The sequence below is a fragment of the Rhinatrema bivittatum genome, chromosome 4, assembly GCF_901001135.1.
Source record: "Rhinatrema bivittatum chromosome 4, aRhiBiv1.1, whole genome shotgun sequence".
Taxonomy (NCBI): domain Eukaryota; kingdom Metazoa; phylum Chordata; class Amphibia; order Gymnophiona; family Rhinatrematidae; genus Rhinatrema; species Rhinatrema bivittatum.
Window position 1 is genome coordinate 1,835,990 of NC_042618.1, and position 14,968 is coordinate 1,850,957.

At 46.5% G+C, this 14,968-nt stretch overlaps 1 protein-coding gene across 2 annotated transcripts in view; it reads right to left on the minus strand.

Annotated features, from left to right (window-relative positions):
• VIPAS39 (VPS33B interacting protein, apical-basolateral polarity regulator, spe-39 homolog) overlaps nucleotides 1-14,968 on the minus strand; it is a 122,714-nt gene that overhangs the window by 76,016 nt on the left and 31,730 nt on the right. For both annotated transcript variants that reach the window (XM_029597662.1, XM_029597661.1), the window contains exons 9-10: nucleotides 2,868-2,901; nucleotides 2,664-2,766 (exon numbers count right to left, since the gene is read on the minus strand). In XM_029597662.1, the coding sequence (XP_029453522.1) occupies nucleotides 2,664-2,766; nucleotides 2,868-2,901 (137 nt within the window). The remainder of the gene's footprint in view (nucleotides 1-2,663; nucleotides 2,767-2,867; nucleotides 2,902-14,968) is intronic.

Sequence of the window (14,968 nt, forward strand, 5' to 3'; positions counted from 1 at the left end):
GAGTGAAGCCAGACGGACTCAGGTCCAATGGGATGTACAAAAGCTACTCCTGAATGGGGCGGGAGGCTGCCCATGGTCCAGTTAGCACTGCCCTCGCAAAGGCTGCATCTTCTCGGGCTTGGATGTCCAGGCAACAGAACCTGAAGAAGGTGTGCAAGGAAGATCACGTTGCTGCTCGGCAGATGTTGACGGGAGACAATAGCTTGGCTTCTGCCCAGTATACTTCCTGGGCCTTAGTGGAATGAGCTCTAACCTGAAGGGGTAAAGGCTTCCCTGCCTCTACATAAGCTGGATCAAGGAAGTGATCACTTCCTTGATCCAGCGAGCTATGGTAGCTCGTGAAGCTGCTTCGCCTTGTTTCCTTCCACCGTGAAGAATAGACAAGCAGTCCATCTTGCACACCGGTTCTGTACGCTCTAGACACCGTACTAACAGCCTACTGATGTTTAAATGGTGGAAGAGGCGGTTGTCCTCAGAGTCCTTGCATCTAGGGACGGTAAGGAAACAGACTGGTTCAGGTGAAACTCTGAGACTACTTTTGGTGAGACGGAAGGGAAGCTACAAGCACAAGCGATGCTCCCTTTGTGCTGCACAGTCTGACCTCGAATCCTTCCTGTGTCAGCACTGTGAGGAAGCCCAATGGATGAGGAGATAGGGGGCAGATTATCCCTCTTCTATCAGAGGTGGGTCGAGATCACGTCAGACAAATGGGTACCGGACATCATACGAGAAGGATACGCTCTAGAATTTCCAGCATCCCTTGGGACATGTCCATATCTCCTTGCCACTCCCAGCCCCGGGATTACTCAGATCCGGGGTGCTACCAGAAAAGGTTGTAGCTGACTCGTCCTCCATCTGGGAGGGGCTGGGCTTGAAGAAGTTCTGAGAGTCAAACTCTCCCTGGGCTTCCTCACAGTGCTGACACAGGAAGGATTCTAGGTCAGACTGTGCAGCCCTAACATGGCAGCAGCACAAAGGAAGTGTCGCTTCTGCTTCTTTGTTGCGGGAGTCATAGTTAACTGTAGCTTGCACGTTCATCCGGTTAGCGCCCGAGCTCGAAAGTGCAAAAATCCACCCCCGACGTGCGTTAAGTATAAGCGTCCAGTTGCGCGCACAGGTGTGAGCGCACTAATGTGCACATTAGGTGCTCAATGGGGCCAGCCCGCACTGCGCGTATTGACAGTTAACGAGGGAAAAAGGTGCTGCACCAAACTGTGCGCAAGATAGCGTCGCCGCGGCCTGCCACATGGAGTGCCCATGGAGTGCGCGGGGCCTAACGCGCTCGGAAACTTCCTTCCCTTGCCCTAATGGGATCGGGAACGTCATCAGTATGGCGCGCCAAGCAAGGAGACCGAAGGAAAGACTTACTGAAGCCCTTCCACATCTCTGAATCGGAGGAGTTCTTCTTTACTTACCTGGGCTCGGTGCTTACCGGCAGAGTACAGACACTGTCTCTGGCTGCGGGAGGAGAGGGCTTAGGCCATCACCGCCGCGCTCAGCTTCCTGCACCCACTGCCTTTCAGCTGCTTCAGCAGCAAAGTCCACGCCGGGAGCCGGCTACTGGACCAAGACACACTTCTGAGGAATCTCGGAAATCACCTCAGGAATTCTCAACTGGGGGAGGGACCTTTAGGTATCACCTCAATCTTTCAACAATATAAAGGTAAAATTTCCTCTTCTAAAGAGTACTGAGCTCATGATAGGGAAGGCACAATCCACATCTAGTAGGAGACGGAGAGATACTAAATGGCTGAGGTCACTGCATGGGGTATATCTAAGGTGACATCAGCTTTGAAACCTGTCTCTGTCTCCACCTGCTGGCAGAGGAGCACATAACCCACTGGTCTTGAGTCCATCTGGCTAGACGCTAGGAAATGTACATCCTGTCCCTAATAGCGGGGCATACAAGTAACAGGACATGTGCAGAGTTGTTCATCCTGTCGCCCCCTTCCAGTTTCTAGAGATCATGGCTTATGGATACACTGTTTCTATGTTCAACAGCTTCTGACTGCTCTCTCTTCCTTTTGAGCTCAGTTATACCACCTGCCTCCAGAATGCCCCCTGGTGATGCGTATCATGCATTTACCCTGCCTCCTTTTTGTTTGGTTTATACCTGTCACTTCTTAGCCTTCACAGATGCCCCCTACCTCTCGTGTTATGATACATGGGTCCTATTTATTCTCTCCACATGACTTTACACACCTCCATCATCTCTCTTCCAAGCTTACAATTCCTAGTTTGTTTGTTTTTTTGATTCTATGAAGTCGTTCCAGGTTCCTAACCACCTCGTCCCCTTCTCCATACCTTTGCCGGGTGTACTCTGTCCGATCTGAAATGCACACAGGATTCAGGACGCGAGCACATCGTGGACTTGCATGTCACCATAATACTGCGTTCTCATTCATTTGTAAATCCTTTTTGCATAATTCCTTATGTTGTCTAAGCCTTTTAATTTAATTTTAAACCAAGCCATTCGTGGGGCCCCTGCAGAATAACTCTGGGATCTCTTTCCTGAGCGGTAAGGGCCACAGGTGACCCAGCATTAGATGGGAGATGTTTGGGCTACTAGCACCGGCCACACCATTGCCACATCACTCCCTCAGTGTGATAAGACAAGACACCATATAAAAGCAGAAGAGGGGGCAAGCGGCGAGAAGCCTTACCTAAAAAGAGCCTGGAGGAGTTTCTGGTCTTCAGTTTCTCGAAGGAAATGGATAAAGTGCTGCAACGCTACCTGCCGCACCTCCAGCTCCCGGAAGAGGATTTCTGAGAAAAGAAAGCAATGGGAAAGTTGAGAGCTTCCCCCTGCCTTCCATGTAAGAGCTCCAAAACCTCACAAGCACATTACGACAAGAGGGAGTGCTCACCTGTGCCGAGAGTCCTCTTCAGAAATATCAACACCTGCGAACAGACAACAAACAAAATCTAGAACATCTGCCTGCTACAGCCCTCACATCCTCAATCTGCTACCACAAACAGGGCTCAGCATGATGACACCATTCCCACCATTATCCCCCATCACAGGGAGCTCTCACCATAGTGATTACATTCCCACCATTATCCCCCATCACAGGGAGCTCTCACCATAGTGATTACATTCCCATCATTATCCCCATCACAGGGAGCTCTCACCATAGTGATTACATTCCCACCATTATCCCCCATCACAGGGAGCTCTCACCATAGTGATTACATTCCCACCATTATCCCCCATCACAGGGAGCTCTCACCATAGTGATCACATTCCCATCATTATCCCCATCACAGGGAGCTCTCACCATAGTGATTACATTCCCATCATTATCCCCATCACAGGGAGCTCTCACCATAGTGATTACATTCCCATCATTATCCCCCATCACAGAGAGCTCTCACCATAGTGATTACATTCCCATCATTATCCCCCATCACAGAGAGCTCTCACCATAGTGATTACATTCCCATCATTATCCCCCATCACAGGGAGCTCTCACCATAGTGATTACATTCCCATCATTATCCCCCATCACAGGGAGCTCTCACCATAGTGATTACATTCCCATCATTATCCCCATCACAGAGAGCTCTCACCATAGTGATTACATTCCCATCATTATCCCCATCACAGAGAGCTCTCACCATAGTGATTACATTCCCATCATTATCCCCATCACAGGGAGCTCTCACCATAGTGATTACATTCCCATCATTATCCCCATCACAGAGAGCTCTCACCATAGTGATTACATTCCCATCATTATCCCCCATCACAGGGAGCTCTCACCATAGTGATTACATTCCCATCATTATCCCCCATCACAGAGAGCTCTCACCATAGTGATTACATTCCCATCATTATCCCCATCACAGGGAGCTCTCACCATAGTGATTACATTCCCATCATTATCCCCATCACAGAGAGCTCTCACCATAGTGATTACATTCCCATCATTATCCCCATCACAGGGAGCTCTCACCATAGTGATTACATTCCCATCATTATCCCCATCACAGAGAGCTCTCACCATAGTGATTACATTCCCATCATTATCCCCCATCACAGGGAGCTCTCACCATAGTGATTACATTCCCATCATTATCCCCCATCACAGGGAGCTCTCACCATAGTGATTACATTCCCATCATTATCCCCATCACAGAGAGCTCTCACCATAGTGATTACATTCCCATCATTATCCCCCATCACAGGGAGCTCTCACCATAGTGATTACATTCCCATCATTATCCCCCATCACAGGGAGCTCTCACCATAGTGATTACATTCCCATCATTATCCCCATCACAGGGAGCTCTCACCATAGTGATTACATTCCCATCATTATCCCCATCACAGAGAGCTCTCACCATAGTGATTACATTCCCATCATTATCCCCATCACAGGGAGCTCTCACCATAGTGATTACATTCCCATCATTATCCCCCATCACAGGGAGCTCTCACCATAGTGATTACATTCCCAACATTATCCCCCATCATAAGGAGCTTTCACCATAGTGATTACATTCCCATCATTATCCCCCATCACAGGGAGCTCTCACCATAGTGATTACATTCCCATCATTATCCCCCATCATAAGGAGCTCTCACCATAGTGATTACATTCCCATCATTATCCCCCATCACAGAGAGCTCTCACCATAGTGATTACATTCCCATCATTATCCCCCATCACAGGGAGCTCTCACCATAGTGATTACATTCCCATCATTATCCCCCATCACAGAGAGCTCTCACCATAGTGATTACATTCCCATCATTATCCCCATCACAGAGAGCTCTCACCATAGTGATTACATTCCCATCATTATCCCCATCACAGGGAGCTCTCACCATAGTGATTACATTCCCATCATTATCCCCATCACAGGGAGCTCTCACCATAGTGATTACATTCCCATCATTATCCCCATCACAGGGAGCTCTCACCATAGTGATTACATTCCCATCATTATCCCCATCACAGGGAGCTCTCACCATAGTGATTACATTCCCATCATTATCCCCATCACAGGGAGCTCTCACCATAGTGATTACATTCCCATCATTATCCCCATCACAGGGAGCTCTCACCATATTGATTACATTCCCATCATTATCCCCCATCACAAGGAACTCTCACCATAGTGATTACATTCCCATCATTATCCCCATCACAGAGAGCTCTCACCATAGTGATTACATTCCCATCATTATCCCCATCACAGAGAGCTCTCACCATAGTGATTACATTCCCATCATTATCCCCCATCACAGAGAGCTCTCACCATAGTGATTACATTCCCATCATTATCCCCATCACAGGGAGCTCTCACCATAGTGATTACATTCCCATCATTATCCCCATCACAGGGAGCTCTCACCATAGTGATTACATTCCCATCATTATTCAGCCTCCTGCAACATCCATCCAGCACCCTCCAGCATCAACAGTCATCCATCCAGCACCCATTCAGCCTCCTGCAACATCCATCCAGCACCCATTCAGCCTCCTGCAACATCCATCCAGCACCCTCCAGCATCAACAGTCATCCATCCAGCACCCATTCAACCTCCTGCAACATCCATCCAGCACCCATTCAGCCTCCTGCAACATCCATCCAGCACCCATCCAGCCTCCTGCAACATCCATCCAGCACCCATTCAGCCTCCTGCAACATCCATCCAGCACCCATTCAGCCTCCTGCAACATCCATCCAGCACCCATTCAGCCTCCTGCAACATCCATCCAGCACCCATCCAGCCTCCTGCAACATCCATCCAGCACCCATTCAGCCTCCTGCAACATCCATCCAGCACCCTCCAGCATCAACAGTCATCCATCCAGCACCCATCCAGCCTCTGCCAATCTACATCCAGCATCCATCCCGTCATTGATAGCACAACTAGACCACCATGCCACCAGAATTCTCAATCCCTATTCTTCACCGCAGCTTCCGCAACACAGATAAAGCAACAATGCAACCGCAGCCACGCTCCTCCAAAACCCTCATTCCGATCTTACTCACCCCTTTCAGCCAACTACTAGGTCTCTCGCTATTCACCCTAACTCTCTTCAACGCACAATCTATCACTAAGAAAACTCTGATACTCAATGACTATCTCTTAGACAACAAACCGGACATCTGTGCCATAACAGAAACTTGGCTTAAACCAACAGATATAACCCTAATAAATCAACTACCCACACAGATGTACGACTTCTTCTCCCTCCCCCGATTAAAGAAAAGGGGAGGAGGCCTACTGCTAGCAACCAAAAAAGAACTGAGAGCCTCCCAACTCCCAATAAAATCAGACTCAAAATTGGAAATAGGCCTATTCAAAACCAACGAACTCCAAATCCTCTTAGTCTATGCCCCTCCTGGACTCCTAGACGCAGATGCCTCCATCATAATAGAAGTAATTGCAAAACACATAAACCTGGACTCCCCCGCCTTGATCCTAGGAGATTTCAACCTTCATGTCAATAACACCACACTCACAACCAACTGTGAAACCCTCCTCTCCACACTCTCAGCCTTGGGCTTCCAACAGATTATCAATAAGCCCACCCACAAGGCAGGCCACACTTTGGACCTCATTTTCACAAACTCCGGCATCAAGCACTCATCCCATCCCATTTGCACTCCAGTCCCATGGTCAGATCACTCATTAATCTCCGCCACCTTCTTAATGACAGAAACCCACAAACCTCAATCCCCTCAATCTCCATTCCCTTACAGAAGATCTTGCTCTTCCGATGACCTTAACTTCCACCTGGCTAAAGAACTTCCAAACTTAAACCTTGCAGACCCCAATGCAGCCATATCATCCTGGAGCAATATCACAGAGGAAATAGCAAATAAATTATGTCCTCTTTCAACAAAAATACTCAACCTGAATTCACATAAGAGACAACCATGGTTCACCAAGGACCTACGGAAACTCAAACAAACCCTCAGAAAAAAGGAAAGCCTATGGCGCAAAACCCCTTGTGCCAGTACCCTGTCTACTTACAAATCTGCCCTCAACCATTACAGGAACAACACTCTAAAGGCAAAAAGAGATTTCCACGCTCTCAAGATCCACGACATTATCTTTGACGCAAGAGCCCTCTTCTCCTACGTATCCGAACTAACTCAACCTAACTCTCATTCCTTCCCTAGTGAACAAGCACAAGCTAAAGCAAATGAACTAGCCCTATTTTTCCAAAATAAAATCTCCAATCTCTTAACCCTCCTCCCACCTAACCCCACCCCTCTGACTAACCCCCTACACATCCCCAACAAGACAATCTCACTGGACACGTTTGAACCTACCACCGCCTTAGAGATCCAATCCCTGCTAAAGAAAATGAAACCTTCATCGCATCCCTTCGATCTAATACCGTCAAAACTTCTTCTGTTAATACCCGAAACCATCTCTAAACCACTTGCGGACATTATAAACTGCTCCTTAACACAGGGAATCTTCCCAGAGGCACTAAAAACAGCTTCTCTTAAACCTCTACTAAAGAAACCAGATCTGGACCCCATGAACCCAAACAACTTCCGCCCAATCTCAAATCTACCCTTTGTAGCAAAGATCCTGGAAAAACTGGTCAATTCGCAACTCTCTACCTACCTCGAAGATCATGAAATACTTCACCCCACACAATACGGGTTCCGCAAGACCTTAAGCACTGAAACTCTTCTCTTATCACTAACTGACCATCTCACCATGGGCTTGGACAAAGGACAATCGTTCCTACTAATTCTACTGGACTTGTCGGCAGCCTTCGATACGGTCAATCATGCCACCCTCCTCAACCGCCTTTCAGACATTGGAATTACAGGCTCTGCTTACACTTGGTTCAAGTCTTTCCTCTGTAACAGAGGCTACAAAGTTAAAATCAATAATAAAGAATCTCCCCGCTACAATTCCTCACAAGGAGTTCCTCAAGGCTCCTCACTATCCCCAACCCTTTTCAACATATACCTTCTTCCTCTATGACAAACGGTTAACCAACCTACAACTAAAACATTTCTTATACGCCGACGACGTACAAATCTTGATACCCATCAAAGAAACCATCTCTAAAACCCTCAAATACTGGGAAAACTGCCTACAAGAGATCAACCAACTCCTCGCTAACCTAAACCTGATTCTAAACTCGGCCAAAACAGAACTCCTCCTCATCTCCCCTGAAAATAGCAACTCCCCACACTCTGCAACAGTTAACACCATTGCTACACATGCAAGAGACCTAGGGGTAGTAATAGACAAACACCTGAACCTAAAAGCATTTATAAACAATACAACCAGGAACTGCTTCTACAAGCTGCAGGTAATCAAGAGAATGAAACCACTACTACACTTTCATGACTTCAGAACAGTCTTGCAATCAGTAATTTTCTCCAAGATGGACTACTGCAATTCAATATTGCTAGGTCTCCCAGCCTCATACATAAAACCACTTCAGATGCTACAGAACGCGGCAGCCAGAATTCTGACAAATTCCAGAAGAAGAGACCACATCTCGCCAATTCTATCTAATCTTCACTGGCTGCCAATACACTACAGAATCCTACACAAGTCCATCACCATCATCCACAAATCCATCCACTCACAGGCCCCTCTCAACCTCCAAATCCCCCTCAGAATGCACTCATCATCCAGACCTATCAGAGACGCCTACAAAGGCTCCCTGACCGTTCCTCCAACTAAATCTACACTCCATAAGGCACTCAGAGACCGGGCCTTTTCTACAGCGGGCCCCTCTCTTTGGAATACCTTACCACCGGACCTTAGACTTGAACCCTGCTTACCAACATTCAAAAAAAAACTTAAGACTTGGCTATTCAGGCAAGCCTTTCCGGAGTCAAATATCCATTGAGAGACCTCACTGCACAATGTTAATATCCATAAAGAGACATCACCGCACAATGTAAATAAGTTACCTCTGTAAATTTTTACGCTACTATCCTTATTTCCTTCCTCTCCCAGTTCTACAACCTTGTTTTATTGTAACTTTTGCTTCCGTTGCACTTGTTAAAAGAACAGTTTTTGCACCCCCTGTTATATGTAAACCGGCATGATATGATCTTATCATGAATGCCGGTATAGAAAAACCTTAAATAAATAAAATAAAATAAATTATCCCCATCACAGGGAGCTCTCACCATAGTGATTACATTCCCATCATTATCCCCATCACAGGGAGCTCTCACCATAGTGATTACATTCCCATCATTATCCCCATCACAGGGAGCTCTCACCATAGTGATTACATTCCCATCATTATCCCCATCACAGGGAGCTCTCACCATAGTGATTACATTCCCATCATTATCCCCATCACAGGGAGCTCTCACCATAGTGATTACATTCCCATCATTATCCCCATCACAGGGAGCTCTCACCATAGTGATTACATTCCCATCATTATCCCCATCACAGAGAGCTCTCACCATAGTGATTACATTCCCATCATTATCCCCATCACAGAGAGCTCTCACCATAGTGATTACATTCCCATCATTATCCCCATCACAGAGAGCTCTCACCATAGTGATTACATTCCCATCATTATCCCCATCACAGAGAGCTCTCACCATAGTGATTACATTCCCATCATTATCCCCATCACAGAGAGCTCTCACCATAGTGATTACATTCCCATCATTATCCCCATCACAGAGAGCTCTCACCATAGTGATTACATTCCCATCATTATCCCCATCACAGAGAGCTCTCACCATAGTGATTACATTCCCATCATTATCCCCATCACAGAGAGCTCTCACCATAGTGATTACATTCCCATCATTATCCCCCATCACAGAGAGCTCTCACCATAGTGATTACATTCCCATCATTATCCCCATCACAGAGAGCTCTCACCATAGTGATTACATTCCCATCATTATCCCCATCACAGGGAGCTCTCACCATAGTGATTACATTCCCATCATTATCCCCCATCACAGAGAGCTCTCACCATAGTGATTACATTCCCATCATTATCCCCCATCACAGGGAGCTCTCACCATAGTGATTACATTCCCATCATTATCCCCATCACAGAGAGCTCTCACCATAGTGATTACATTCCCATCATTATCCCCCATCACAGGGAGCTCTCACCATAGTGATTACATTCCCACCATTATCCCCATCACAGGGAGCTCTCACCATAGTGATTACATTCCCATCATTATCCCCCATCACAGGGAGCTCTCACCATAGTGATTACATTCCCATCATTATCCCCATCACAGAGAGCTCTCACCATAGTGATTACATTCCCATCATTATCCCCATCACAGAGAGCTCTCACCATAGTGATTACATTCCCATCATTATCCCCCATCACAGAGAGCTCTCACCATAGTGATTACATTCCCATCATTATCCCCATCACAGGGAGCTCTCACCATAGTGATTACATTCCCATCATTATCCCCCATCACAGGGAGCTCTCACCATAGTGATTACATTCCCATCATTATCCCCCATCACAGGGAGCTCTCACCATAGTGATTACATTCCCATCATTATCCCCCTCACAGGGAGCTCTCACCATATTGATTACATTCCCATCATTATCCCCATCACAGGGAGCACTCACCATATTGATTACATTCCCATCATTATCCCCCATCACAGGGAGCTCTCACCATAGTGATTACATTCCCATCATTATCCCCCATCACAGAGAGCTCTCACCATAGTGATTACATTCCCATCATTATCCCCATCACAGAGAGCTCTCACCATAGTGATTACATTCCCATCATTATCCCCATCACAGGGAGCTCTCACCATAGTGATTACATTCCCATCATTATCCCCCATCACAGAGAGCTCTCACCATAGTGATTACATTCCCATCATTATCCCCATCACAGGGAGCTCTCACCATAGTGATTACATTCCCATCATTATCCCCCATCACAGGGAGCTCTCACCATAGTGATTACATTCCCATCATTATCCCCCATCACAGGGAGCTCTCACCATAGTGATTACATTCCCATCATTATCCCCCATCACAGGGAGCTCTCACCATAGTGATTACATTCCCATCATTATCCCCATCACAGAGAGCTCTCACCATAGTGATTACATTCCCATCATTATCCCCATCACAGGGAGCTCTCACCATAGTGATTTCATTCCCATCATTATCCCCCATCACAGAGAGCTCTCACCATAGTGATTACATTCCCATCATTATCCCCCATCACAGGGAGCTCTCACCATAGTGATTACATTCCCATCATTATCCCCATCACAGGGAGCTCTCACCATTACATTCCCATCATTATCCCCCATCACAGGGAGCTCTCACCATAGTGATTACATTCCCATCATTATCCCCCATCACAGAGAGCTCTCACCATAGTGATTACATTCCCATCATTATCCCCATCACAGGGAGCTCTCAGCATAGTGATTACATTCCCATCATTATCCCCATCACAGGGAGCTCTCACCATAGTGATTACATTCCCATCATTATCCCCATCACAGGGAGCTCTCACCATAGTGATTACATTCCCATCATTATCCCCATCACAGGGAGCTCTCAGCATAGTGATTACATTCCCATCATTATCCCCATCACAGAGAGCTCTCACCATAGTGATTACATTCCCATCATTATCCCCATCACAGAGAGCTCTCACCATAGTGATTACATTCCCATCATTATCCCCATCACAGGGAGCTCTCACCATAGTGATTACATTCCCATCATTATCCCCATCACAGGGAGCTCTCACCATAGTGATTACATTCCCGTCATTATCCCCCATTACAGGGAGCTCTCACCATAGTGATTACATTCCCATCATTATCCCCATCACAGAGAGCTCTCACCATAGTGATTACATTCCCATCATTATCCCCATCACAGAGAGCTCTCACCATAGTGATTACATTCCCATCATTATCCCCATCACAGGGAGCTCTCACCATAGTGATTACATTCCCATCATTATCCCCCATCACAGGGAGCTCTCACCATAGTGATTACATTCCCATCATTATCCCCATCACAGGGAGCTCTCACCATAGTGATTACATTCCCATCATTATCCCGCATCACAGAGAGCTCTCACCATAGTGATTACATTCCCATCATTATCCCCATCACAGAGAGCTCTCACCATAGTGATTACATTCCCATCATTATCCCCATCACAGAGAGCTCTCACCATAGTGATTACATTCCCATCATTATCCCCCATCACAGGGAGCTCTCACCATAGTGATTACATTCCCATCATTATCCCCATCACAGGGAGCTCTCACCATAGTGATTACATTCCCATCATTATCCCCATCACAGAGAGCTCTCACCATAGTGATTACATTCCCATCATTATCCCCATCACAGGGAGCTCTCACCATAGTGATTACATTCCCATCATTATCCTCATCACAGGGAGCTCTCACCATAGTGATTACATTCCCATCATTATCCCCATCACAGGGAGCTCTCACCATAGTGATTACATTCCCATCATTATCCCCCATCACAGGGAGCTCTCACCATAGTGATTACATTCCCATCATTATCCCCATCACAGGGAGCTCTCACCATAGTGATTACATTCCCATCATTATCCCCATCACAGGGAGCTCTCACCATAGTGATTACATTCCCATCATTATCCCCCATCACAGAGAGCTCTCACCATAGTGATTACATTCCCATCATTATCCCCATCACAGGGAGCTCTCACCATAGTGATTACATTCCCATCATTATCCCCATCACAGGGAGCTCTCACCATAGTGATTACATTCCCATCATTATCCCCATCACAGGGAGCTCTCACCATAGTGATTACATTCCCATCATTATCCCCCATCACAGAGAGCTCTCACCATAGTGATTACATTCCCATCATTATCCCCATCACAGGGAGCTCTCACCATAGTGATTACATTCCCATCATTATCCCCCATCACAGGGAGCTCTCACCATAGTGATTACATTCCCATCATTATCCCCATCACAGAGAGCTCTCACCATAGTGATTACATTCCCATCATTATCCCCCATCACAGGGAGCTCTCACCATAGTGATTACATTCCCATCATTATCCCCCATCACAGGGAGCTCTCACCATAGTGATTACATTCCCATCATTATCCCCCATCACAGGGAGCTCTCACCATAGTGATTACATTCCCATCATTATCCCCCATCACAGGGAGCTCTCACCATAGTGATTACATTCCCATCATTATCCCCATGACAGAGAGCTCTCACCATAGTGATTACATTCCCTTCATTATCCCCATCACAGGGAGCTCTCACCATAGTGATTACATTCCCATCATTATCCCCCATCACAGGGAGCTCTCACCATAGTGATTACATTCCCATCATTATCCCCATCACAGAGAGCTCTCACCATAGTGATTACATTCCCATCATTATCCCCCATCACAGAGAGCTCTCACCATAGTGATTACATTCCCATCATTATCCCCCATCACAGGGAGCTCTCACCATAGTGATTACATTCCCATCATTATCCCCCATCACAGAGAGCTCTCACCATAGTGATTACATTCCCATCATTATCCCCATCACAGAGAGCTCTCACCATAGTGATTACATTCCCATCATTATCCCCCATCACAGAGAGCTCTCACCATAGTGATTACATTCCCATCATTATCCCCCATCACAGGGAGCTCTCACCATAGTGATTACATTCCCATCATTATCCCCCATCACAGGGAGCTCTCACCATAGTGATTACATTCCCATCATTATCCCCCATCACAGAGAGCTCTCACCATAGTGATTACATTCCCATCATTATCCCCATCACAGAGAGCTCTCACCATAGTGATTACATTCCCATCATTATCCCCATCACAGGGAGCTCTCACCATAGTGATTACATTCCCATCATTATCCCCCATCACAGGGAGCTCTCACCATAGTGATTACATTCCCATCATTATCCCCCATCACAGGGAGCTCTCACCATAGTGATTACATTCCCATCATTATCCCCCATCACAGGGAACTCTCACCATAGTGATTACATTCCCATCATTATCCCCCATCACAGGGAGCTCTCACCATAGTGATTACATTCCCATCATTATCCCCCATCACAGAGAGCTCTCACCATAGTGATTACATTCCCATCATTATCCCCCATCACAGGGAGCTCTCACCATAGTGATTACATTCCCATCATTATCCCCATCACAGGGAGCTCTCACCATAGTGATTACATTCCCATCATTATCCCCATCACAGGGAGCTCTCACCATAGTGATTACATTCCCATCATTATCCCCATCACAGAGAGCTCTCACCATAGTGATTACATTCCCATCATTATCCCCCATCACAGGGAACTCTCACCATAGTGATTACATTCCCATCATTATCCCCATCACAGAGAGCTCTCACCATAGTGATTACATTCCCATCATTATCCCCATCACAGGGAGCTCTCACCATAGTGATTACATTCCCATCATTATCCCCATCACAGGGAGCTCTCACCATAGTGATTACATTCCCATCATTATCCCCATCACAGGGAGCTCTCACCATAGTGATTACATTCCCATCATTATCCCCATCACAGGGAGCTCTCACCATAGTGATTACATTCCCATCATTATCACCCATCACAGGGAGCTCTCACCATAGTGATTACATTCCCATCATTATCCCCCATCACAGGGAGCTCTCACCATAGTGATTACATTCCCATCATTATCCCCCATCACAGGGAGCTCTCACCATAGTGATTACATTCCCATCATTATCCCCCATCACAGGGAGCTCTCACCATAGTGATTACATTCCCATCATTATCCCCCATCACAGGGAGCTCTCACCATAGTGATTACATTCCCATCATTATCCCCCATCACAGAGAGCTCTCACCATAGTGATTACATTCCCATCATTATCCCCCATCACAGGGAGCTCTCACCATAGTGATTACATTCCCATCATT